The sequence below is a fragment of the Pongo pygmaeus genome, chromosome 13 (assembly GCF_028885625.2).
Source record: "Pongo pygmaeus isolate AG05252 chromosome 13, NHGRI_mPonPyg2-v2.0_pri, whole genome shotgun sequence".
NCBI lineage: Eukaryota > Metazoa > Chordata > Mammalia > Primates > Hominidae > Pongo > Pongo pygmaeus.
The window spans coordinates 123,701,772-123,728,686 of record NC_072386.2 but is presented as its reverse complement, the minus strand read 5'-3'; the positions used below and the strand labels follow the sequence as shown (position 1 = coordinate 123,728,686).

The window sequence follows — 26,915 nt, the reverse complement described above, 5'->3', positions numbered from 1 at the left end:
CTTGGGCCAACTACACACCCACTGAGCAGTTTGTATTTTGCAAAATTCTATAGTGAAGGGACTGCAGACGTCGTCTTGACCAGCTCTCTTCCTTTTGCAGCTGAGTGGAACCAAGTCCACTGGCTGCGGCGCTTCCTCTTCGCCCAGCTCTCTGCACGGTGGCCAAGCTCTGGGCCCTCAGCTCCTGGCAGGACCATATGTCCCCTGATTGGACTTTTGTGACACTGGGGTGCCCCATCTCATGCCTGCAGTGGTGCAACCCACACTACTCTAGAAAGTTTATGTGCCTGCTGCACACCCTCCTTTCCCTAGCCCACTGCAGCCATCCCATGGTATTGTGGGAAATGACCTCAGAGAGCTTCCCCAGACAAAGGAGAGTCTTTAGAATGCTGGGCAGCTGGACCCTTGGCCCTGGACACCAAGAGCTGTGCAGGCACTCATCCCAAAGCCACCCCCATTCCAGCCAGATGCTGGTCCCCAACCTTGGGAAACAGAGACCAGGACCTGTGCCACTCCTGCTTGGCATGCACCTGGACTCCCCAGGACAGCCCTGTGGGTGGGTTTTCTTATCTCACTTTACAGACAGCATACGGGGCTAAAAAGTAGAGAAATGACTTGCTTAGAGCACCAGGGCCCAGCACAGAGTTCAGCTCCAAATCCATCATTTTATTCTCCTCCACCAGTAGAGGAAGCCTAGTGACCGCCCCCCCTCCTACCGCCAGCCTCATCCCCAGGATCACAGGGTCCCCTTCTGACAAGTGGCTCCCAGGGCAGGTCTCCCAGCCTAGCAGATCTCCTGGCCCGGAGACCCAGGATTTCTCCTGGCAAGGTCTCTAGGGCAGATGAGGCTGAGCTGCCTTCAAGTCCACCCAGGCCTCCCCAGAGGAGGCCCCCCTCCCAGGAATGGCATCCCAGCTCCTCCCTCCTCTGGGCTGGCTTCACGGGGGCAGACACCTTTACTTCTGCAACACAGCTGGGCTGCAGTCCTACGGGGGATCATGGTTTGCAGGCTGAGCTGGCAGAGGGACACCCCAGGGTGGAGGGCATTTGTGGGGCATCCTGTCATCGAACTTTCTGAGAAGGCCCTGCCCTTCTCCTTTTCCCTCCAAGGCAGTTGTTGGGATGGCAACATCAATGCTGGCCGTGGCACTTCCTCTTTGGCCAGCTCTGCACAGTGGCCGAGCTGTGGGCCCTCAGCTCCTGGCAGGGCCCTGTGTCCCCTGACCAGACTTCCGTGAGGCCAGGCCTCCCCACCCCACACCTGCAGCAGTGCAGCCCATACTGCTCTAGGAGGTTTATCTGCCAGAGAGGCTTTGAGGGTGGAGAATGAGACCCTTATCTCCCTGCCAGGGGCCTGCCCTACAGTTAGGGCTTTGTAATCTGACATTGTGATTTTTCACTCTTGTTTTTCCCCTCATGGAGGGAAGATTTGCTGAATCACCCGGGGTGAGGTGGTTGGAGGAGGAGGGGGGCACCAGCTGGGGGGCAGTGATAAGTCTCAGGCCGGGCTGAGGGGTGCTGGGGAGCCGCCGGGAGGAAACCCTTAACCGTGACGGTTTCCAGCTAAGATTGTAGGCTTCTGAAGAGCTGCCCTGGGGAGGATCCTGAACCTTCCTTCCTGAGGAGTGCAGAGGAGGGCCGGGGGTGCCAGGCAAGCCCCATAGGCATCCTACGAGCCAGCAGGGATGGGAAGGCAGGGACCGTGACCGTGGCAATGACCAAAGATGCATGTGGCTGGCTGCCAAGCCCCAACAGGATAGCCCCCAGGACCCCACTAGTTCTCCCTTGCTTTGCACACTGGCCTCCTGAGGCCCTGAGAAGGCGCTGGCTAGAGCACTGGTCCCTCACACGTTGGGCAAGAGCTGGGGGCAGGGGAGGCCTCTTGTCTCCCCTAGGGCTTTGCGCCCCACTGTTTTCTTGGCTTGGGGCAGCCCTCTGCACTTCCAACAGATCCAATTCTTTTTGTCTTGCAAATGCCGACTTCCCTCATAAGACTTCCCTTACCCCCAGGGCTGGGCTTAGTGACCCCCTTGGGCCTCCAGACCCCCCACAGCGTCTCCTCTCCTGGGTCTTGCCAGGGCCCTGCCCAGAGTGGACGCCCAGCAAATACTTGTCGAACAGACTTTGTACCCTGCGAGAAGTGGTCTTCTATTGGCACTAAGTCTGGGGTCTGCAAAGTGGGAAGAAATCCCCAGAGGAGCTGGGCTGGCCCCCAGGAATGCCCTCTGTTGCAGAGAGGACCCAGCTGCTGGGAGTGGTAGACCCCAGCCTGACCTCCAGGTGCCTGACCCTCAGCCTCTGCTGGGGCTGGCCATACGGTAGAGACAGCTGTCCACCAGTGATCTCATGGTAGTGTACAGAGATGGGGTCGTGCTGGGCGCAGGGGGAGGGCTTGGAGCACAAAGGCCAGGCCGGACGGTGCCTGAGGCTTCCTCAGGATGCTCTCTACCCGACTGATTTCTGATTCCCCTCAGAGTCCGGTGGGCAACCGCAGCTCCGGGGAAGAGGGGTGATTGACACCCCTGAGTCAGTGGCCACATCCCTTGCTGCTCCCAAAAGGGGCTCCTGGGGCAGGAAGAGCTGCCCACGGTGGTCGCTTTGCTCCCTTCCTGCTGCCCAGCTGAGCTCAGAGATAAGTCCTTGCTGGGCTGAGAGAGGCCTGGGGCTTAGGCCTTCCCCAGAAATCATGTTCGAGTTCCCCATGTGGAGGAAGGGGCCTGACGGCCACGATAACCCCTCTATTTTTAAGAGATCCGGGAGGAAGTTCCAAGTCACCCTTGGCAGAAATAGCTCTGGGCTTCAGCCTGGCGTCTGTAGCTCCAGCTGTCGGCAGGGACAGCCGAGGAGTGCAGCAGGATTCAGCTCATCACAGCATGGGGGGGCCCACCTGCTCCCCACCTGCTCCCTAACCCCAGACTGGGAGGACCTGGGGCCCTGCAGGTCCAGCCCAGAACCTGGGCTCCAAGGTCAGAGCTTTTGGCAATGAAATAACAACTACATTTATTGTGTGCCTACCCCGCACCCTGAGCCATTCACAGCATTCACAGGAAAGTGCTGTGATCGTGCCACAGACGTGTCAGAGGGAAGAGAACTGCCTGGGAAGGCATCCGGAGGAGATGAGGCTTGAGCTGGGCCCAGGACAGTTAGGAGAGAGCTGAGCAAAGCGGTAGGAGGAAAAGAGCCGCTTGGGTAGAGGGGACAGAAAGAGCAGAGGTTGGGAGCCAAGAGGTGTCTACAGGAGGCCAAGGCAGGAGGATCGTTTGAAGCCAGGACTAACTAGGCAACAGAGTGAGACCTCATCACTACAAAAAGTACAAAATTAGCCTGGAGTGGTGGTGAGTACCTGTGGTCCCAGCTATTCCAGAAGCCAAGGCAGCAGGATGGCTTGAAGCCAGGAGTTCAAGACAAGTCTGGGCAACACAGTGAGACTTTGTCTGCACAAAAAAAGAAAAAGAAACTGGCTGAGCGAAGTGGCTCACACCTGTAATCCCAGCACTTTGAGAGGCTGAAGTGGGTGGATTGCTTGAGCCCAGGAGTATGAGCCCAGGCTGGCAACACGGCTAAACCCCGTCTAATACAAAAATTAGCTGGTTATTGTGGCACATGCCTGTACTCCCAGTTACTCGGGAGGCTGAGGTGGGAGGATCACTTGAGCCCAGGAGGTTGAGGCTGCAGTGAGCTGTGATCATGCCCCTGCACTCCAGCCTGGGTGACAGAGTGAGACCCTCTCTCAACAAACAAACAAACAAACAAAAAATTTTAAAGAAAGAAAGAAAAGAAAAAGAAACTGAGGCCCAGAGGGCAGTGTCTGACCAAAGCCATCCAGCCAAGCAGAGTGACATCCCTCGGTCTCCTGACTCCATCCAGGGCTGTCCTTCCACAACCCCCTCTCTTGTGCGAGGAAACTCAGTGCTTCTTAATGAGGTCTCTCTGGCCACCCATCTAACTTGGGGATCTCCACGTTATCAACACCCCCACACCCTTCTTTTTTTTTTTTTTTTTTTTTTGAGACAGAGTCTCACTCTATCACCCAGGCTGGATGGCAGTGGCACGATCTCAGCTCACTGCAACCTCTGCCTCCTGGGTTCAAGTGATTCTCCCGCCTCAGCCTCCTGAGTAGCTGGGATTACAGGCATGCAGCACCATGCCCAGCTAATTTTGTATTTTTAGTAGAGACAGGGTTTCTCCATGTTGGTCAGGCTGGTCTCGAACTCCCTACCTCAAGTGATCCGCCTGCCTCAGCCTCCCAAAGTGCTGGGATGACAGGTGTGAGCCATCGCACCTGGCCTAATTTTTGTATTTTTAATAGATATGGGTTTTCACCATGTTGGTCAGGCTGGTCTCGAACTCCTGACCTCAGGTGATCCTCCCCCTTCTGCTTCCCAAGTGCAGGGATTACAGGCATGAGCCACCACGCCCGGCTTCTCTGCATTCTGTTTCTCCTGGCTTTGTTTAGTCTCTGCATCCCCACTGAGCTCCAAGAGGGCAGGGATTTTGTCTGTTTTCCCTTCGGCCCGATCCTCACCACCTGTGGCAAGCACTTGATAGATATAAGAGTTGATGAATGAAAGATTTCTGACCTGTCAGGGTGGTCTTTGTGCCTCTGTGAGGGTCCTGGGTGCAGTCTCTCATACATGACTCCAGGGGACACACTGCTGGCTCTGCAGACACTGGCATGGCCCCCTGTTTGCACCCCACGCTGGCAGAGGTGGGCACCTACAGACTGATCCTGGGCTGGGACCGTTCCCACCAGGCCAGAGATCCTTGGTAGGAATGCCTTTTCCTTCTCTGCCTCTTAAAACAAATGAACAAATCACCTTTCTTTCCCCACACCCTCCCCCAAAACATTGTTGTTATAGAAACCACGGAAAACTGTATATATGTATATAAAAGGGACTTAGGCGGGTGCGGTGGCTCATATCTGTAATCCCAGCACTTTGGGAGGCCGAGGCAGGTGGACCACTTGAGGTTAGGAGTTTGAGACCAGCCTGACCAACACAGTGAAACCCCATCTCTACTAAAAGTATAAAAATTAGCCGGGCATGTCAGTGGGCACCTGTAATCCCAGCTACTCAGGGAGGCTGAGGCAGGAGAATCGCTTGAACCCAGGAGGTGGAGGCTGCAGTGAGCCAAGATCACACCATTGCACTCCAGCCTGGGTGACAGAGTGAGGCTCCATCTCAACAAAACAAAAACAAACAAACAAACAAAAGGACTTAAAAATCCACCCCCCAAAGATAACCCTGTGGATGCCAGCACCTGCCTCCCCCCGCCAGGTGGCTGTGCACGGCTGAGGCCCAGGCTGCCCTGTGGCTGCGCTTAGGGCTGGGAGGCGTCGCTTCATGTGCAACTTTTCCTTGAACATCACGAAGCACTTGTCGGACCTCCAGACCTCACGGTGGGCGTGGGGCCTCCCAGCTTTCCCTTCTCCTCCTGCTCTTCTTCCTCCTGGTCTCCTGGGTCCTTGCCCCCCTGCCTGCTCTCCTGCTCACTCTCAGACTCAGTTTCCCCAATCATGAGGAGGGATGTAATGTTAGAAAGCTGTGCCTCCCTGGATGGAGACAAGTGCCAGGCTGGACACCCCAGAGGGACTCACAAAAGATAACCTGAGCCTGACTCTCACCCGAGGCCTTGGGGCTTGGGGTTAGGGAGGAAAAGGGCTGGGGTGGGAAGGAATGGGGTTCAAGTAATTAAAGGAGCAGCCCCCGGCAGCCTGGCCCTCCTGCTCCCAGGGCTTTCCACATGCATCCTGGAGCCCCAGGACCTTCCAGGAAAGGGAGTTTTTCTCTAGGTCTTGCGGAAGAGCTGAGTAGCGGCAGTACGGTTTGGTGGTCTGGAAGGCTATGCCTGGGTTTGATGGGGTCGTCAGCCTGTGCCTGCCCAGGGCTGATTTCCTGCTGCAGTGGCTCAAGGCTGGGATGTCAAGGACCCCTGAGGAACCTCGGAGGCCTCTTCCTCCCCAGCTTGTCCTTTGAGTGAAGTGGTTGGAAGTCTCTCTCTCTCTCTCTTTCTCTCTCTCTCTGTCTCTGTCTCTCTTCTCACACACTCTCTCTCTCCCTCCTCTGGTTCCTTTCTCCCGCTCTCTGGGCTACCAGGCCCCTGATAACACTTGGAAGGCGCTATCGGCTCAGGAGTGCCCTCCTGCTTGGCCCATGGTTCTACTCCACACCGACGGTTGGTAGCCGGCACTGTGTGATAAACTTATCAGGCCAAACCTGAGCGTGCCAGGTCGGAACACGCCCTGCCTCAGATTTCCCTCCTGCAGCATCCCTGCAGCCCCCATCCCTCAGGAACCCTGGGTCCTGCCTGTCTCCCGGCCAGGCCCAACTCCAGCTAGACACCCATGGAGGTGGTCCGGGACAGCCCGTGACCCAGACCAGGGGAAGAGCTGGGTACCCTGTGAGAAGTCACAGGTCCAGTGTCCACCCCACTGTTCCCAAGCCAGGCTGTCACTCTACCTACCTTGGAGGCCCTGCCCCAGCTGCTAAGAAGGGGTTGGGAGGTTGCATATCCATCCTAAACTTAGTGGGGACCTAGTAGGTCCTGGCCCCAAAGGATAGGACCCAGCATCTGCCAGGAGGTGGCTCACAGAGTAGCAGGGTGGGGGCGAGACAGCCAGCACTTGTAAAGTAAAAAGGCACCTGCCTGCAAGGCTGTACACTGCACTAGAGGGGCCTGAAGGGAGGGGACAGAGACACAAACCTCAAGGCCGGGAAATCATATTTCAGCAGACAGAGTCTTTTTTGTCATGCCAGTGATAATGTTATCATGCACACCCAAAACAGAAAAATAAAACACACACACTAAAAAATAAGAAGAAAAAAGACATTGCCGTGTATCCTTGCACACTTCCTTCCGTGTGTGTGCATGTGTGTATGTGTAATTAACAACATGGAATCATGGGTTGTATACTGATTTTTTAAACCTCACTTTCACTTAATATATCAATAGCTTCCTCTGTCAATACATTTATTCTGCAAAATTATTTTCTCTTCTATTTTTAGTTACCAAAAATCTGCAACAAATGCAAGTCTCTTTAAAAAAAAAAATTTGAGATGGAGTCTTGCTCTGTTGCCCAGGCTGGAGTGCAGTGGCGCTATCTCTGCTCACTGCAACCTCTACCTCTGGGGTTCAAGCGATTCTCATGCCTCAGCCTCCCGAGTAGCTGGGATTACAGGAGCCCACCAAATTTTTTTTTTTTTTTTTGAGACAGAGTCTTGCTCTGTTGCCCAGGTTGGAGTGCAGTGGTGCAATCTCGGCTCACTGCAAGCTCTGCCTCCCGGGTTCACACCATTCTCCTGCATCAGCCTCCTGAGTAGCTGGGACTACAGGCGCCCACCACCATGCCCGGCTAATTTTTTGTATTTTTAGTAGAGATGGGGTTTCACTGTGTTAGCCAGGATGGTCTCGATCTCCTGACTTCGTGATCTGCCCGCTTCGGCCTCCCTAAGTGCTGGGAATACAGGCATGAGCTGCCGCACCCGGCCAAATTTTTCTGTTTTTAGTAGAGATGAGGCTTCACCATGTTGGCCAGGCTGGTCTCAAACTCCTGACCTCAAGTGATCCACTCACCTTGGCCTCCAAAAGCACTGGGATTACAGGCATGAGCCACCATGCCCGGCCACAAGTCTCTTTTAAAGGTGGCACTGAGAGTGAAATTTAACCCTCTGTTCCAGCCCCCAGAAATAACTGCCATCAATGGTTTTGTGGGCTTTCTTCAGCTGTGTTTTACTAAGCATACACAGACAGAGGCTTACAGAACCTGCAAGCTAGCATGCCACATGCATTCTTCGCTCCACATCAGCCTGATAAACTCCTCCCCTGGTCAGGCCTTCTAAAGCATGCTTGCTCCTTTTCCTGGCCATGTGGTCATCTGTTGCACCAAAGGCTTGGCCAGCCTCCTCCCATGGGCATTAGGATGGTTCTGATTTTTTTTTTTTTTTTGCCAGTATAAACAGGCTGCAAAGATGCTCTTGCAGCTGAATCTACACTCCCATCAGTAATTACTTCACAACTTTTTTTTTTTTTTGAGACAGAGTCTTGCTCTGTCACTCAGGCTGGAGTGCAGTGGCATGATCACGGCTCACTGCAACCTCCGCTTCTCGAGTCTGCCTCTCGGGTTCAAGAAATTCTCCTGTCTCAGCCTCCTGAGTAGCTGGGATTACAGGCGCCCGCCACCACCCCCGGCTAATTTTTTGTTTTGTTTTGTATTTTTAGTAGAGACAGGGTTTCACCATGTTGGCCAGCCTGGTCTCGAACTCCTGACCTCATGATCCACCCGCCTCAGCCTGCCAAAGTGCTGGGATTACAGGTGTGAGCCACCGTGCTTGGCCAATTTTTTTTTGGTGGAGAAGGGATCTGGCTATGTTGCCCAGACTGGTCCTGAACTCCTGGGCTCAAGCAATCCTCCCAGTTGGGCTTTGCAAAGTGCTGTGATGATAGATGTGAGTCACTGTGCCCGTCCCATATCTATTTCTTGAAGATACATTCCTAGGAGTGGAATGGAGGGTCATGGGATATCACATTTTAAAAGCTTTTCTTATGAACTTGACTTAAGGCTGAAGGGGTTCAGAACAAGAAGAGGGCATTTCAGGCAGAGGGAACACCAGGGGCAAAGGCTCAAGGGTGGGAAACAGCACTAAGAGTTCTCTTAAGAACATTTAGGACTAGAAAGAAGGGCCCTGCTTCTTGTCCAGTGACCCCAGGAGGCGGGGTGGGATGGGGCCTCACTGTTCTGGGTCCCGCCCTCCATCCAGGGCCAGGCCGTCCTCCCCTCCCTGAGCAGCCTCAACAGGGGAGCAGGGAAAGCGCAGGCCAGGCTGACGCTGAGGCTGGAGCTGCTGTCACTCCTGATACTGACAAGACCGGCCTCCAGCCAGCGCCCCTGCTCTGTGCCCCCAGGCCACACTGCACACCCACCTGGGTCTTCCTTCTAAAGCTCAGACCATGTCATATCAGCTCCCTTGGGGCTTCGGGCCCATAAGTCAATGGCTGCAATGCCTTTAAGAACTCCCGGGGGTCTTCAGTCTCCCCTGATGCACAGCGTGTGCCATGCTCTGCCCACTTCCTGCACTCCTTCCTGCTTCCTTCTCACTTCTGGCCAGCCCAGATTCTTCTATGTTCTCGGCTCCGTCCCTTGGAACGGCCTTCACCCACACCACACTGAGTGGGAGCCCCCACAGGGCAGGGATTGCAGAGAGGGGTTTGAAGTCAGGGGACTGGGGTCAGCCCTGAAGGCTAGGTCATGGTGAGCAGCTGGGGCTGGGGCTCAGTTCTCTAGGCAATGGGGTGGGGGATGTCTGATCTCCAGGGAATCTTCAGGACAGGTCCTGATCTTCTGGATCATACAAAACCCTGTTTACTTCCACTTCCTTATAGCCCAAGTGCCCGGTCCCTGCCTCCTTACCTTGGTCTGTCCACCCCTGCTTCCAGGCCAGCTCACTCCAGTCATGGGCAGATAGAGACAGGCTGGGGCCAACACACGTGTGCGAGTGCACACACACACAAATCTCCAGGCTCACCCTGGGAGATGCATTTCCATCCTTATCAGTGATTTCCATGGCGGGCTCACTGGGCACCTCTCAGTCTGTCCCTTGGGAGGCCCTGGCCCTGAGCCTGGTTGCCCTGTGGGATGTGGCCTGCTTGGAAGAGGGGCTTCTCCTGCATCCAGAGGGAATGCGGGATGCAGAGCCTACAGTGTAGCCTGAAGCTGTCACCACGAACAGGACATTTTATCTGAAAATTAATTCAGATGTTGCATTCCACTCCCTAATGTGGCTGGTTAGTTTTGATATTAAAATATTGGTTTTGTTAATTACCATGGAGTAAACTGATATTCTGGGTCATGTCACCAGCAGCATCCTGAGGTCTCACGAGTCCCCATTCAATCCTTGGAAGCAGGGGTTCAGTGCCACAGTCTAAGGAACCCTTCCACCCCACCCAGCCACCCACCCCACCAACACCATTTGCACTGTATTCTATGCACATGGAGCACCCTGGAGTCATGCAACCCAGAGGCCCTGCTGGGAAGGCCACTAGACTGGGGCTGGAAAACCTGGGTTCTGTCGTACTTTGCTGTTAATGGCAATGTGACCTTGGGCTAGCACCTCTTCTCTCTGGGCCTCTGTTTCCTTGTGTGGCACATGGAAGCCATGGACAGTCGCCACAGGGCTGGACAGTGCCTTCCAGGTCACATTGCAACTCCGGTGGCAGGAATTGCAGGCCAGGTAGTCAGCTGCAGGGTCCGACGGAAAGTGGAGAATTGGTGGGGGAGCTTGAACTTCCCTGAAATCACAGACTGCAGGTGGGTGGTGCCCCATAGCACCTCCTGGGCCACCTCCCCGCACCAGTGTCATGGGCATAGCCTCTGCATCCAGAAGGAGACGGAACATCCAGGGAACTCTGCTCCCACTGGGGCCCATCCAAGTCTTCTCCAGGGCTGCCTTCTCCTGGGGGCTCCCAGCTCTGCACATGAGGCCATCCTGCAGCAGCTTCTCAGGCATGAGGAAGGGTCAGCAGCACCGCCCTCTGGCTCAGAGCAACCCCCAAGCCCCAATCCACTGCCTCAGCAGGGCCAGGAAGCCCAAGCCGAGCCTTTCCAGCCAGTGCAGAATCTTCCCCTGGAAGCAGGTGTCACAGGCTTCCCCACTATCTGCCCTCTTTCTCTGCTGTATGCAAATGGGGTTCCAGCCCCCACTGCTCTGAGGCTGCTCTGGCCTCCTGCTGGCGCCACCCCACACACCCACTCACTGGAGGAGCCCGACAACCTTAATCTCGATCTCGCCAAACCTCAGTCAACGAAGAAGGAACATTGTCTGGCTTCCCCTCACAGCTCAGCTCCTCCACCTTGCCCCGCCCTGCTGCAGAAGTGGCTGAAATCCTGATACTGGTTTGGTTTTGTTTAGCAAACAGGGAGTATGCAAAGCAGCTCCCAATCCGTGTGTGTGCATGTGTGCATGTGTGTGTAAGAGATGAGTCAGGAGCCCATTCCAGGCCTGGCCCCAGAAGTGGCAAGGCCCTTCCCCTCTCTGGGCTTCTCTGTCCTCCTGGACAGGAGAAGAGATGGGAACAGGTGATTTCTAAGGCTTTGCTGTCTCTGGTGCTCTGGCCACCAGGGTCCCTCTTCTCCTGATTTCAGGAGCTGGATTTCAAGACAGGACACCCACAGGGAGCTTGCCGAGGAGGCTAGACCACCCTCCCATGCAAATCCCGAGCCCCGAGCCCACCCCGCACACCTGACAGGTTTGCTTAGAGGAATTCTGGCTAAAGGAAACAGGAAGAGCCTCTGGCAGGAAATGGATGTCAGGGTTCTGCCTAGCCAAATGCAGAGCCTGGGGGTGGGTAAGAGTCCCATTCCTCTTGGGGGCCCAAGCCCCTTGCACACCAGAGAAGAGACCTGGAAGAAACACTTCTGGGTCTCAGTGGGAGGGAGAGTACACAGGCTCCAGAAAGATAGCCTCAACTCGGAATCAGTTTCTGATCCCAGCCCTGCCTTAGCCTGCTGTGTGACTTTCGGCAAGGAGGCCAACCTCTCCCTCTCCCTCTCTGGTTCCCAAATTAACCTTAGGAAAACACTGAACACCCAAATCCTCCCTTTGGAGATGGACATATGCGTATCACACGTTATAGGCTCTAAGAAGCAGTTGCAATAGTCTGAACGTTAACCCAGAGTTCCTCCCAGTTATTTGAGCAATTTGATCTCTAGTCCGTCTAAAGCAAACGAACCCCTGGAGGCTTGTGGCGCATGCCTGGGGAGCACCAGAACGGGTCTGAGGCATATCCAGCCGGCTCTGTGGGCCTCTCTGCAACCACGAACATGAGTCTGAGGACTTGTCATTCACTCCCCTGACGATCCATGTGAACAGCTTCTAGTTTGATCTAGGTTTGAGCTGCCCACAATGGATGGGAATTGGGCGTTTGCATATGGGACATTTGCCATTTCAGGACAGGTAGAGCCTCGTAAGTTGGCATGCAATCAAATACACGTTAAACAAGTCGGTTCATGAATCCAAGGCTAAATCACACTATACACAGAAACCATCGGATGATAGCAGCATTTCTTTGGAAAGAATCCTTCTTTCTCTAGGAAAGAGGGTCTCTCTGTGGGTCCCAGCTCTGGTCTACTCTTGGCATCCCTGTCTCCCTGGGGGTATTCTAGCTTTCTGTGCTCTGCTAGAGGAAGGCACCTGAGCACACCTGGAAAGGGTAAGCCCTAGTATCTATGTTTTTTTGTTTGTTTGTTTGTTTGTTTCCGAGATGGAGTCTTGCTCTGTTGCCCAGAGCTGGAGTGCAATGACACCATCTCGGCTCACTGCAACTTCCACCTCCCAGGTTCAAGCAATTCTCCTGCCTCCGCTTCCCAAGTAGCTGGGATTACAGGCACGTGCCACCACGCCCAGCTAATTTTTGTATTTTTAGTAGAGACAGGGTTTCACCATGTTGGCCAGGCTGGTCTCGAACTCCTGACCTCAAGTGATCTGCCCGCCTCGGCCTCCCAAAGTGCTGGGATCACAGGCGTGAGCGCCTGGCCCATATCTATGTTTTTTTTTTTTATGGCTGACCTCTGGGCCTCAGCTGCCCCGTCTGTAAAATGGGAGAATGGCATTCCATTGCAGAAGGTTGTGTGGGTTAGAGACAACGTGTGGAAACCCTTGGCTTAGCTCAGTACCTGCAAGTTCATTCAGAGGTGTCCGTGGCTGTGGGCCAGGCACAGGATTGGTGTGGGATTGGGGATGGGGTGCGGCTGGAGCTCAGACAGAAGACCTCCTGAAGTTATCCACACATAACTGCATGCCACATTCAGTGGCTCCTAAGCTGTAAGCAAAGAGACTGAGTTGCTCTGTATCAGAGGAGAGAGAAGACCTTCTGGCTGGATGACCGAGGGAGGCTTCATGGAGGAGATGGCTAAGTGGGCCTTGTAGGATGGACAGGACTTCAAAAAGAAATGTTCACAACTCGGCAGCACTTACTACATGCTGGGCTGGCCCTGCATGCCGCTTTGTAAGAATGGTCTCAGCGAATCGACGGAAGGGACTGCTGTGTTTACCATTTTACAGAGGAGGAAGCTGAGCCCCAGAGAGGTTCAAGAACTCACCTGAAGTCACACAAGTGCAGCACCAGGCTTGGCTTCATCACACCTGCAAAGTCCCTTTTACCCTATAGCATCACACTCATAGGTTCCAGGATTAGGATGTGGATATCATCTTTGGGGCCATTATTCAGCCAATCACGGTGATTACGTTCAGGATCTTGAGATGGGATGATTTATACCTGAGCTCAGTGTAATCAGAAGGGCTTTATAAGAGAGGCAAGAAGATCAAAGGCAGAAGACAGAGATGGAGGCAGAAGCAGAGGTCCGAGTGATGTGCTTTGAAGGCAGAGGAAGGGGCCAAGATCAGAGGTACAGACAGCCTTGGGAAGGTGAAAGAGACAGGAGAACAGACTCTCCTGGGAGCCTCCTGTAGGAATGCAGTCCTGCTAACACCTTGATGTTAGCCCCATGAGACTCATTTGGAGTTTCTGGCCTCTAGAATTTAAGAGAATAAATGTGTGTTGTTTTAAGCCACTAAGTTTGTGGTCATTTTTCACAGCAGCCACAGGAAACGGATACCGCCCCAGCTGCACTAGCATTGCCTACCCCTGTGGTCTTGTTGCACCGGCCCCTTCTGCTTGCTCCCGCCTCGTCAGCGGGTCTGTGCACGTGGGGCTGAGTACACGTCTCCACAACTTGCCTATGAGCACCTCCACGGCTTTCTCTGCTCCTCAAGCCTCCCGCCATCACTCCCCAAAGCCTCGTGCAGTACCGTGGACCTCATAGGCACTTAATAAATGCTGGTCATATGGCAGCAAATCTGTATCTTTAATTTTATTGACAGCAGTTGAGAGAACAGGCTTTTGACAGCAATAACTGCCAGTTTCTCCAGCCTCATGGCCTGGTTGTAGAGCTGGAATCCCCAGTGGCCAGCTGAGTGCTGGTCGGAGTCAGAGTCAGCCAGCACATCTGGCCGAAGCAGAGGGGGTGCCAGGCTTCTGACTGGGGTGGGAGGCAGCTCCGACTCTGCCTGTTATAGCCAGAAAGAGGCCCGCTAAAATCCAAGGTGACCAGGTCCTAGCTCCGTGGGCAGCAGGCAGGTGGAGGTTCTGTCTGTGGGTCCCAGCTCTGGTCTACTCTTGGCATCCCTGTCTCCCTGGGGGTATTCTAGCTTTCTGTGCTCTGCTAGCGGAAGGCACCTGACCACACCTGGAAACAACTTGTGCTGAGAAAGACCCAGCCAGGCTCCCACACTTGGCAGCAGGAGAAATGTTGATCCAGACAGGGAAAGTGACTTGCCCAAGGTCACACAGCAATTTCATGAGTCTCAAAACAAGCTGGAAGACTCCTGTCCAGTCCCACCTCCACGAGACTGGAGATTTGGGCATGTGAGGCTGGCCTCCAGGTGACAGGACCGCAGGGCAGGCTGGCCAGGAGCTGGGAGCCGGCGCAGCCTCACTTGAGATTGTGCTGGCTCTCGCGGTGCCGCCGCAGGTCCACCTTGCGCTGGAAGCCTTTGGTGCACAGCTCACAGCTGAAGGGCTTGAAGCCTGTGTGCTTGCGGCTGTGGGTGATGAGGTTGGAGCTCTGGCTGAAGGCCTTTCCACACACCTGGCACTTGTGCGGCTTCTCACCTGCAGGGAGGGCAGCGCAGCACAGCAAGGGCGGGGTCAGGGCCTCCTCACCAGGCCTGCTGCTCCCCTGCCCCGCCCCCGGGTTCATTTTCCAATACCCTCCTATGTGTTCTGTCATGGCCAACTCACATTCACTTTAGAAAATAATTAGAAAAGAGAGAGAAGCAAAGATACAACTTGGACCCTCCTCCCACCCCTGCTGGATTATAGGGTGGTTAGGGGCAGCTGCCGAGTCATCGTGTTTATCAATACATCTCCAACCCTGGTATACCTGGCACAAAAGAGGCACTCAGCTAATAGCAAGGAGGGAATGAATGAGCAAGTGAATGAATGAGTGAATGAATGAATAAGCAAATGAATGAGTGAACAAATGAATGAGCAAATGAGTGAGCAAATGTGTGAATAAATGAGCAAATGAGTGAATGAGTGAACAAATGAATCAGCAAATGAATGAATGAGTGAACAAATGAATGAGCAAATGAGTGAACAAATGAATGAACAAATGAATGAATGAGTGAACAAATGAATGAGCAAATAAATGAATGAGTGAACAAATGAATGAGCAAATGAATGAATGAGTGAACAAATGAATGAGCAAATGAGTGAGTGAATGTGTGAATAAATGAGCAAATGAATGAACAAATGAATGAGCAAGTGAGTGAGTGAATGAGTGAACAAATGAATGAGCAATTCCCCTGCTAGTCTCATGTCTGCCATGAGATCACCAGTGTTGAGATTTTGCTGTTTCCTCCCTGTATTTTTTCCACGCATTAAGTGCACTTAAGTAGCACAGGTGCCCAGCCCTCCGTCAGCGGTGGCCTTTGACTTTGTAACTAGACCCCATCCCTAGCCTCATGCTGGAGGCCTCTGATGCATCTCTCAGGGAAAGGTGGGGGTGCTCTGCCCAGGGGACACAGGCAGGTGAGACTCACTCACCCGTGTGGATGTAGGTGTGCTTCTTCATGTCCGACTTCTGGTGGAAACGCTTGCCGCAGAACTGGCAGGGGTAGGGCCGCGTGTCTGAGTGGATGAGCAGGTGGGTGGACAGCGTGGACGAGCGCTTGAAGGCCTTGCCGCACGTGCGGCACTCGAAGCTGCGCTCCTGCCGGAGGAAATGAGGCCCCGGGGGGTCAGGCGCAGGCTCAGGACTGGACCCGGCCGGGATCCCCTGCGGAAGAGGACACTCCATTGGGGCGGCCTGGAGGAGCAGGACCCGGGGACCCCTCATCTCTGCCTCTGAGGTGAAACTGGGGCTTGGACCCTCATTGGCCTCCTGTGGGATTTTTCCTTGTAATCTTCACGGTATCCCGCTCAAAATAAACCTCAATAAATGTTCGTTGATTGACTGATGGATTGACTGATCTCAGAGGTTTTTTAGGGGTTCACATTTCGTGACCATTAACCCAGAGTGAGTTCCTTGAGGCAGGGATGGTTGTGGTCTGCACAGTGGTTTAGTTGAGAGTCTGAAGTCTGTTAAGGGCAGGTGTTGGAGACCCAGACCCAGGGAGGTGGGGTCTAAGGGACCCCTCCCAATCTGTGTCACCCCCAGGGGGAGGGGGAGGGACCCAGCCACAGCCCCCAGGCTCCCTGGGGAAGCACAGAGAAGGAGTAGGGCTGGGAGTCCTGTGCTGGGCCAGGTGCCCACCTGGGAGTGGACGTGCGTGTGCTGCTCCAGGCTCACAGCGTGGCCGAAGGTTTTGCCGCAGATGTCACAGGCGAAGGGCCGGGTCCCACTATGGGATCGTCGCACATGCACTTCGAGCCCGTGAGGGGTGGAGAAGACCTGGGAGCAGGGGCAGCATGTGAGGCCACTGGGGGCTGCAGAGTGGGGACAGGCTTTGGGTCCCGTGGTCTCTTCCATGCCCAGCTCTGGCCAAGACTGAGTACACAGAGGAAGGGGCACTGGATTGCCAGTTCTGCTGCTTGCTTGCTGTGTGTCCCAGGGAGGTCCGTTTGCCTCTCTGTGGCTCAGTCTCCCTTCTACAAAGTTGGGCGTGAGAGAGGGGATCTGGAGCCCCCTCCTTGCCTCATCTAGAGGCTGAATAGCCCAGTGGTTAAGAGCTGGGAGTTGGCCAAAGCTGGGTTTGAATGCTGGTTCTGATATCTACTTGCTGTCTGATCCTGGAAAAGTGACTTAACCTCTCTGAACCTTAACCTTTCATCTGCCTCCTGGCACTCATGACTGTCGATTGCTTAGCACAGGGCCAGGCACGTGGTCAGAGCTCAATGAATGGTGATGAGGATGAACGTTTTGAATTCTGAATCCCACCAGAGCCCCAACATTCACAGCACAGGGAACGCCCAGAGCTGCCAGTGCGTTGAGAGGGAGTGCAGAGAGGAGGGCCCAGGTGCCCACCACACCCCCCGCTGCCCACCTTGTTGCACTTCACGCAGTGGTACGCATCCATGCCCGGCGAGTAGCGGAGGCTGAAGTCCAAGGCGGGCTCAGTGCTGGGTACCAGAGGACTGCCGTACAGGCTGACAGAGTGCTCCAGGAAGGCTGACTGCATGGTGGAGGGGGCCTGCCGATAGCTGTGGCCATAAGTTGAGGCCAAGGTGTCCCAGGAGAAGCTGGGCTTGTAGAATGGGGGTGAGTCGGACAGTGGAGAGTCCCCATCCTGGGGTCGGGACAGCACAATGGGGCCCTCTGTGGAGATAGGGACACATGCCTGGTTACTCATTTATACACAGGGGGCTGTGCACGGTGGGTGGCTTGTGCCTGCAATTCCAGCACTTTGGGAGACCGAGGCAGGTGGATCACTTGAGGTCAGGAGTTCGAGACCGGCCGGACCAACATGGTGAAACTCTATCTCTACCAAAAAATACAAAAATTAGCCAGGCGTGGTGGCTCATGCCTATAATCCCAGCTACTAGGGAGGCTGAGGCAGGAGAATCGCTTGAACCCGGGAGGCGGAGGTTGCAGTGAGCTGAGATTGTGCCACTGCACTCCTGCCTGGGCAACAGAGTGAGACCCTGTCTCAAAAAATAAAACGAAACAAAATAAACACAGGGCTCCCACTTCCCACCACCCTCCACCACCCACCACCACCTTTATCACCTCACGTGGAGGGTTTCAGGGTGTCAACCCAAATACTTACTGCTGGGGATGTCTGTGTCCTCACTGTGGCTCCTCAGCTTTTCCAGCCCAGAAACACCCCCTGCCTCACTCCAGGGTGCCCACCTCACTCCCTGCATGGACCGGCCCAGCTGCTGCTTCTGGCCTCTTCCCCCACCTAGCCCACATCCAGGAATCAGCTCCCTGTCTGGGAGGCCCAAGCAGAAGCCACAGAGGCCGGGCTGCATCCAGTGACTTCGTGGGTCCTTCCTGACTCCAGGGCCCCAAGGGGCCCTGCTGCAAGAGTCCCTTTATCCTTCCTCCCCTTGGCACTCCTTGGGGAATGACAGCGGGTCGCAGCTGGGTACCTGGTGCCGGGGCCATCCTGGACGAGTTCTGGTCCTGCTCTAGCTCCGGCTCTCGTTTGAGGTTGGTCCAGTCCAGGCACTGGTTTGGGAATAGGGTGCTGAGGACAGGGCCGTTGCTTGGAACCTGGTCTCTGGGGACTGTGGGGAGATAGGACCATCAGCATCAACAGCCACAGTTTCTGGGAAGCCCAGAGGGAGCAAGGAGGAGGAGGCCCAGAGAGACAGCTACTAGCGGCTGCTTCTGGCGGCTCACACTCCGGGGCTCTGCCCAGAGCAGGGGGCGGCGAGAAGAGGCCGTTAGGAGACCCTGGGGAAGACTTTGGACCAGTCCGTTTTTCTGAGCAACCCAACTCCAGCCCTAGATTGGGCCTCCAGTGGGGCCCCACATGCCAGTAACTGAGTGCCGGCTCCAACCCGACACTCTCGTCTCCCCAACAGGGCAGAAGGGATGAGGGTATCACTCATTCATCTACTCCTTTCATCTGGAACCCACAGTTACTGCACTCCTGCTTCCAGACTTGGAAGAAGAGGCTGCTGCAGGAGGGAAGCTGCTGCACCCTCATCACTCAGAGCAGAGAGCCCCCTGTGGGTGCAGCAGGCGCCAGCCCGGGCTCTGACTCACCCGGGGTAAGGGCAGGAGGCCAGAGCGGTTCATCCTCCTGCACACGGGGCTGGTGGTAGGTGTGAGCCTTCTTGCTCTTCACCAGGAAGGAGCGTGGCATTTTCAGTGTGCACCCCACACCTGCAAGGGGGAGGGATGGGAGCGGTTAGGAAGGACAAGAGAACAATACCCCTCCGTATCTCACAACCTCCTCCTGAGATCAAAGACCAGCTATATTGGAGGCCACCGGAACAGTGGCCCCCAAAGTTCATGTCCAACCAGAACCTGTGAATGTGACCTTATTAGCAATAGTGTGTTTTTGCAGATGTAATCAAGTTATGATGAGGTCATTCTGGGTTAGGATGGGCCCCCAATCCAAGATGACTAGTGTCCTTATAAGAAGATGGAAATTTGGACCCAGAGACACAGACACCCACGGAGAACGCCATGTGACGACAACAGAGCAGAGAGTGATGCTCCTATCAGCCAGAGAATGCCAGGCAGTGCTGACAGCCGCCAGAACTCGGAAAGGGGCTTGAAACCCTCTCCCCTGGAGTCTGCAGAAAGAACCCACTTTGCGGACATCTCGATTTTGGATTTCTAGATCCCAGAACCATGAAAGAACAAATTTCTGTTGCTTTTAAGCCACCTGTTTGTGCTATTTTGTTACGGCAGCTACAAATCCTAACTTCCCTCACTGCTCCTTCACCAGGAAATGACTGCATCGCCCCCTAGAAAACACTCAGACAAGCCCACTCCTGTTGGCATGATCTGGGCTGCAATGGAGTAGAAAAGGAAAGGCAGGGGATGGGGTCTCCCTCTGCGACACACGGTGGACCCCAATTCTAGAAAGCTATATTTGGGTACCAGTGAGATTCACCTTCAGAGGCCATAGAAACAGGTGGTCTGAGCTTAGGTTTTGGAATCAGCGGTTCATGGGTTAGAATCTCAACTCACTTGCTGTGCAATTTGGGATAGACACTTAATCTCTCTGGGCCTATTTCCTTTGCTGTAAGGGGGGATGTCCAGGCTTGCAGCGCTGACAGGTGCATCACAGGTGCTCAGTGTCTATCACAGGGGGCTCTGGCAGAGAAGCTGCAGCAAACGAGGGGACATTGCCAATCCACGTGCTCCTGCAAGCCACTGCTGCCAGAGCACAGCTGCGCCTTGTCCACAGCCCTGGCCCAGAGTCTGTTCCCTAGAGAGACAGGGGCTTTCTCTCTCTGAGGAGTGGGGTGGGGGGACTCAAGACCTGAGAGGACCCCCCACTCCACTGCACCTGGAGGCCTAAGGTTTCGTGGACACAGGAGAAGAGGAGAACATCCCCCAGCTTCCGTGGGCAGCCCAGCATCACTACTGACCCCACCAGTCAGGGAGTGGGGGAAGAAACCAAGGACCACATCAGTCAAGGGACCATCCCAGGCAGTCAGGGAGTGACAGGGCTGGACCAACCTGACCACCCCAGGATTCCTGGCTTCCCCTGCAGAGCCCTCTGAAGCTGAGAGCCCCGCCTGGCCCCCAGAATGGTTCACATCCCTGCACTCAGCCTGTGAGGCTCCCCCGGGGACTCTGGAGAGCATCTTCTGGTGGTCCTCTATCCTTTCTGCTCCCAAGCTGCACTCAGGCCAACACCAGGCCCATGCCTGAGGCATCGGAGGAGTCCCACCCCCCCACCCCTTGGGCCAGTCGCCATGCAAGGCTGCAAGGGTGATAGGGTCCAAAGAAGGCGGGAAAGGGATCACAGCTGCTTCAGAACAGCAGTGACGGCCTGGGTGATAAGGCCTTGGCCCAGGAGCAGGGTGGGAGGTGGGAGATTAGAGAATGCAGCTTGGAAAAGGGCCAGGGACTCACCCCTCCCCCAAGGGGATGAACCACAGCCAGGCAGAAGAGGGTCCCGACTGTGCCCAGGCCTGCTTCCTCCTGGCCCAGAGCCTGGGGGCATCAAGAGTTTGGACTGGGGGCTCTGCACAGGGGGCCAAGCTCAGGCCCAGCCCTTGCCTGCTGTAAGGCTCATCACTGAGCCTCAGTGCTCATATCTGCTAAATGGGGATCCCAATCCAACCCCATGGGATGGTGGGGAGCGAGAAAGGACCTTTATCCATCAGGAGCGAGCGTGGGAGGTGCTCAGCATGTGCTCCCCCACATCCCAGCACCCAGCCCACTGCAGGTGCATTCAAAGGACGGGGTGAGCCCTGTGCCAAGGGCTGCAGCAACCCCCCAGAAGCCAGGGCCATGCTCAAGGCCCTGTACTCTCTGAGCTCTAAAATTAGGAGAAAGGACCTTGAAGGCCTCTGGGGTCCCTTCCCGTGGTCAGATTCTCGGCTCTCTGAACACAGGCTCGAGCCGGGGGCAGCCCACGGCCTTATCTCCCAGGGACACGTCTTCCTCCTCTTGCCTCCTCCCCCTCCCTCACCAGGGCTCCCCACACCCCCCTTCCTTCCCGCTTCTAACTCTTCTTTGCTTCAAGAAAGCCCACTGGGAGGCCAGACCCTAGTGGGAGAGGAGGGGACCCAGTGAGCAGGAGGAGGGCTGGGGGTGCGGGGTTCCCCTTGCACTTTGTTTTGAGGGGGCCTGTGCGTGTCATGGTTTCCCTATCAAAATATCAAAAGATGATCCTTTTTTACGCGTAATATTTATGAGGAAATCAACTAGAACCAAAGGTACTCGCCGAGGCTTCTGCAATAGAAGAGGCGCCGGCCAACCCTTCTGGCAGGGGACTGCTTAGCCTGCCTTGTTTATTACACCTTTAATCCTGATGCTTAATCCAGATGCTGAGTCCCGCTGCTGTCCCATTTTATAAAGGAGGAGCTGAGGCCTGGAGGGCTCAGGACCCTGGGGCAGAGTGAGCAGGGAAGGACTGGGGTCTGTCTGGCCCCAGGCCTCCGTGCTCTTGACTTTCAGCCCAGGAGGTGGGCAGTTACTCGGTGCAGACTGGGTACCAAGTGCTGGGCAGTGCCCGGCATGGATTTCTCTCTGCAGAGGGAGTGGAACCGATGTGCTAAGGATGAAAACAGCAGTTTGAAGCTCCCTCGTGTGCCTGTGTCAAGCAGTGTCTTCCCAGGTTGCAGGTGGGAAAACTGAGGAGTAGAGAGGAAAGTGACTCAGACCCAGGGCTCCTGGCCTGTTAGGATTTTACTCTCAAGCCACTGTGCCACCCAGCACTGTCAGAGGTCCTCACAGCACCCGGTGAACACTGCCTGCAGCACAGAGGGAAATGTGGGGTGCTGGGGCAAGAGGCGAGAAAAATCAGGCTGGGTGCAGTGGCTCACACCTGTAATCCCAACACTTTGGGAGGCCAAGGCAGGCGGATCACGAGGTCAGGATTTTGAGACCAGCCTGGCCAACACAGTGAAACCTCGTCTTTACTAAAAATACAAAAATTAGCCGGGCGCGGTGGCGTCCGCCTATAGTCCCAGCTACTCAGGAGGCTGAGGCAGGAGAATCGCTTGAACCCGGGAGGCAGAGGTTGCAGTGAGCCGAGATCGTACCACCACTGCACTTCAGCCTGGGTGACAGAGCCAGACTCCATCTCAAAAAAAAAAAAAAAGAAGGGAGAAAAATCAAACCTTCTGACCCTCAAGTCTTTTCCAGGCTCCTAAAAGACCCACATGGCTCCTGAAGAGTCTTGGTGGGGCCAGGCCAGGGACAGACTTCCCTTCAGGAAGCATTGGTCTTCCCCTGGACTCAGGGCCTAAGGAGACCTCAGGTCAACTGACTCTAACCCCGGGCCCCACAACAAAGACACTTTCTAGAGCTCATGAACCCTGGTCAAGCACTTTTCACTTAGGCGCAGGGCAAGGTGGGGCTGGCTTCTGGGGTTCTCCAGCTTCAGGAAGGTGATTCTTGTGCTTATTTCAGTGATCTCCCCTGAACCCCACACCCCCTTTCTTGCCTCCCCCCAGTGTGCTCTCCCCTGAGCTTGGCAAGTGACAGTGACACAGCCGACGCCACGGCCAAGCCCTCCGGCTCACAGAGGGGCCAAGTGCACCCGGCGAACTTCCTTTTGGCCCCTGTTAGGAGACTTTTTTTTTTTTAAAGAAAAAACAGGAACCAATCACCTATACTGTAGTTAATTAACAACCACTTGGTTTTGATTCACACGAACTCCGTTCTGAGAAAGAGCTAAGAGCAGAGATTATGAAAGAAGCTCAGGATTTCTTCATAAAACAGAGGACTTGATGGTATCGGACCTCCGGAAAGAGGCCCACTGTTAACATCACTCCATAACCCCCGATCCTGATAGAGTCTCCCCGACCCTGAGTCAGAATCTCAGTCAGTCCTTCTTGAAGACAGGCGACCCTGCACCCTGGCAGGAGCCAGCACCCTAACTTCCAGTTGGACTTGGGTCAACAGGCCTTTGATGTCCCTGTAATGAGGCCCCTTTGTTGCCCAAGGAGTCGAGTCTGATTTGGGGTCCTGGAGCTTGTGACCGCATCAGCCACCAACCTGGGGCTTGGTTTTCCTATCTCTTAAAAGGGACGGTTGGGCTAAGAGATTTCTAAACTTCCCTTTTGCTCTAAAATCCCATGTAGAATTTGTTGACCTTCAGTGAGAGATTGAACCACCTTGACTAAAAGACTTATCACTCGGGTTCCCCTTTTGGGAGGGTTGGGTAAGACTCAGCTGGTTCTCAGGGTCAGCTACAGAGAACCCTTTTGACTTCCTTTATGTTTAAAGACTCAAGGGAGGCCGGGCGCGGTGGCTCACGCCTGTAATCCCAGCACTTTGGGAGGCCAAGGCAGGCGGATCACCTGAAGTCAGGAGTTCAAGACAAGCCTGGCCAACATTGGGAAACTCCGTCTCTACTAAAAATACAAAACTTAGCTGGGTGTGGTGGTGGGCACCTGTAATCCCAGCGACTCGGGAGGCTGAGGCAGGAGAATCACTCGAACCCTGAAGGTGGAGGTTTCGGTGAGCCCAGATGGCGCCACTGCACTCCAGCCTGGGTGACAAAGCGATACTCCGTTCAAAAAAAAAAAAGATTCAAGGAGAAAACAAGACTTGTCCGTGGAGGAGTCGGGGGAAAATGAGCCCAGGTCAGGCTCAGGGGCCCCAGCAGAAAGTAATCATCATCATCATCATCACCATCATTATTATTATTATTTTGAGACGGGGTCTCACTCTGTCACCTGGGCTGGAGTGCAGTGGTTTGATCTTGGCCCACTGTAATCTCCACCTCCCAGGCCCAAGCGATCCTCTCATCTCAGCTTCTCGAGTAGCTGGGACTATAGGCATGCACCACCACACTTGGCTAATTTTTGTATTTTTTGTAGAGGCGGGGTTTTGCCATGTTGCCCAGGCTGGTCTAAATCATTATTTTTATTTGAAATTTAGAAGGAGTTCTCAAATGTCTCCTCCAAAGCTCAGAGAATGCAATGTCAAAAGTGAGTGAATCTACTTCTGGGTGTAGACCCAAAATCATTGGAAGGGGAGACTCAAAGAGATATTTGCATACTCATGTTTACAGCAGCACTATTCACAATAGACAAAATGTGGAAGCAACCCAGGTGTTCACGGCAGATGAATGTCCAAACAACGTGTGGTCTATGGCCAGACTTAGTGGCTCACGCCTGTAATCCCAGCACTTTGGGAGGCCGAGGTGGGCAGATCACCTGAGGTCAGGAGTTCCAAGACCAGCCTGGCCAAAATGGCGAAACCCCGCCTCTACTAAAAATACAAAAATCAGCCAGGCATGGTGGTGGGTGCCTGTAATCCCAGCTATCCAGGAGGCTGAGGCAGGAGAATCGCTTGAACCCGGGAGGCAGAGGTTGCAGTGAGTCAAGATCGCACCATGGCACTCCAGCCTTGTGACAGAGACTCTGTATCAAACAAACAAAATGTGGTCTAGACATATGATTGAACATTATTTGGCCTTAAAAAGGAAGGAAATGCTGGCACATGCTACAACATGGATGAACCTGAAGGATTTATGCTAAGTGAAATAAGCCAGTCACAAAAGGACAAATACTGTGTGATTCCTTATATGAGTCCCTAAAATAGGCAATTTCATAGAGACAGAAATAGATAGAGGTTGCCAGAGGTGAGGGGAAGGGAATGGAAGTTACTGTGGAATAGGTATGAAGTTTCAGCTTTACGAGATGAAACAGTTCTGTGGATGGATGGTGGTGACGGTTGCACAGCAATGTGGATGTACTTAATACTATTGAATGGTACACTTGAAAATGGCTAAAATGGTAAATTTTATGTTATATGTATTTTATCAAAATAAAAAGACAAGTGAGTGAATGAAACTCTTTCTGCATATCTCTATATTGTAGACTAAAGCAGCTCCCATTGGCTTGAATTCCTGGCAAGGAACACACGAAAAGCCTCCCTCTAGACTAAGAGTGGGTGGTGTTTGCTGTTGTTTCAACCAAGGGTCTGGATATTGTGGCACAGACAGTGAAGAATCCCATTTGATCAGGCTGTTTTCCCTGGGTGATCTGGAGCCATCTGGTCCCAGAGCCTTTGAAAATCCTCGTACTGTCCAATAAGATTCCCACCCACCCTAGCCTGCCCTCCTGAAAACTTTGGGGCAACGGTCTACACTGGTTTTGAGTGATTCCAGTAATCAAACCTAAACCAGGTATAGCTCTCCAATGTTCCCCAAGAACTCTCTTCAGGAAGACCAAAATCTGACAGAAAGAGCAAGGGGAATTACGAATTTTCTTGTCCAAACAATTCCTTCTGCAATACTTCTGAGGACAAGAAACTTGACACTTTGCTAGACTTGGAAGAAATATTCTACCTGTTGCCTACTAAGAAATATGCAGGCGCATCCAGGTGGTCAGGTGCAGCTCAGCTAGCTTCTAATATCTACCAGACTCATGCCCACAGATCGTAATTGAATTTGCTCCCTAAGAACTCATGAAAGCTCTGGACTTTCTCCCCAGAAAAATGTACACTGGCACATACCCACGGCAATTCTGCCGACCTCCTCTTCACAAGTCCTATTTTGGAGTGAACATGTCTCCCCAGATGCCTTAATACTTAAACTTGTTTTTTTTCTCCAAAAATAGGTGGAAAGGGCTAACAACAGTCACAGGGAAAGGAGAGCTGAAACAGTACCTCTCTATGGTCGGTCCTATTGTTCCTGGAGCCTGGGCAGTGTGTGGGAGAGAGCAGCCCTGTCATCTCCCCTTAATAGGCTCTGGAGGGGAGAGCGCCTGACTCTCAAAGTGTCCCGGGAATTGGCTGGGTGCAGTGGCTAATGCCTGTAATCCCAACACTTTGGGAGGCCGAGGCAGGTGGATCATTTGAGGTCAAGAGTTCGAGACCAGCCTGGCCAACATGGTGAAACCCGTCTTCACTAAAAATACAAAAATTAGCCGGGCGTGGTAACGCTCACCTGTAATCTCAGCTACTTGGGAGGCTGAGGCAGGAGAATCGCTTGAATTCGGGAGGCAGAGGTTTCAGTGAGATCGCACCACTGTGCTCCAGCCTGGGCGACAGAGTGAGACTCTGTCTCAAAAAAAAAAAAAAAAAAAGTGTCCCAGGAACTTTAGTCAAGTCCCCGAAGTCTGGGACTGTCTCCGAGGGGGAAGACAACTCAGGCACTTGGAAGTGTGTCTCCCTGAGCACTGCCCAGGTCCCCGGGACAGCTGGGTTGTGGGTATGACTTTGTGCCCGAAGGTGACGTCTGTCAGCCTAAAATCAAATTTTGAAAAGTGGTTCTGCGCAGCCGGCAAAGGCGCAATTCCTAGCACAGTGGCTCAGACGAGGCTACGTCCTCACCCTGTTTCTCCCTTGGCTCCTTGCCTTCCAGAGCTTTTCCAGCCCACCTCACCCTTCCTAGGACCGCAGGAGGAGCCAGGGAGCCTGCTGTGACGCCACCTGTGGCGCACAGACACATTTCAAAACAAAAGCGCAGAAATGCATCCTCCAGCACTCACCTGCCCGGAGCTGTCCCTCGCTTGGGTTCTGCCGGAGCTTCCCGAGGTGGGAACTGCAAAGCCTCTCTCGGGACTGGCCTCCACTCTGTCAACTGTGTGACTCTTTGCACAAATAGATACTTCTCCTTTTTTCTCTGTCTCTCTGTGTGTTTTTCCTCTTCTGTTCCCCTCCCTGATTTTCAATCTGATTATTTGTGTCAAAATCTGGCGGTGAAGAAGCAGCCAATGAAGAGAGCGCGGGAGCTCAGCCGTATTTGCTTATCAAAACTTTCCAGGACGCAAGACTTCGAATTCTCATTTCTAACCCTCGACACTTGGAGCGGCACGCTTTCTCT

General features: G+C 54.0%; 1 protein-coding gene across 2 annotated transcripts; it reads right to left on the bottom strand.

Annotated features, from left to right (window-relative positions):
- Positions 1 to 13,849: 13,849 nt before the first annotated feature.
- On the bottom strand, positions 13,850 to 26,915 carry GFI1B (growth factor independent 1B transcriptional repressor). Of its 2 annotated transcripts, XM_054500017.1 has the most exons (7): positions 26,581 to 26,915; positions 18,710 to 18,829; positions 18,088 to 18,225; positions 17,040 to 17,311; positions 16,310 to 16,447; positions 15,601 to 15,766; positions 13,850 to 14,664 (listed from the first exon to the last, which is right to left on the bottom strand). In XM_054500017.1, the coding sequence occupies exons 2-7, from the start codon at positions 18,807 to 18,809 to the stop codon at positions 14,486 to 14,488; spliced, it is 993 nt and encodes a 330-aa protein (XP_054355992.1). In that variant the 5' UTR covers positions 18,810 to 18,829; positions 26,581 to 26,915; the 3' UTR covers positions 13,850 to 14,485. The 2 variants fall into 2 exon arrangements, with proteins under 2 accessions (XP_054355992.1, XP_054355993.1); XM_054500018.1 differs by lacking the exons at positions 16,310 to 16,447; positions 26,581 to 26,915 and adding an exon at positions 25,604 to 26,128.

What these genes read in the sequence shown, in the direction of transcription:
- GFI1B (XM_054500017.1), bottom strand. Translation starts at nt 18,809, where the DNA reads ATGCCACGCTCCTTCCTGGTGAAGAGCAAGAAGGCTCACACCTACCAC. An exon ending in GCCTCCTGCCCTTACCCCGG is followed by an intron (nt 18,226 to 18,709) that starts GTGAGTCAGAGC and finishes ATCTCCCCACAG; the next exon opens with TCCCCAGAGACCAGGTTCCA. An exon ending in GCACACCTACATCCACACGG is followed by an intron (nt 14,665 to 15,600) that starts GTGAGTGAGTCT and finishes CCCTCCCTGCAG; the next exon opens with GTGAGAAGCCGCACAAGTGC.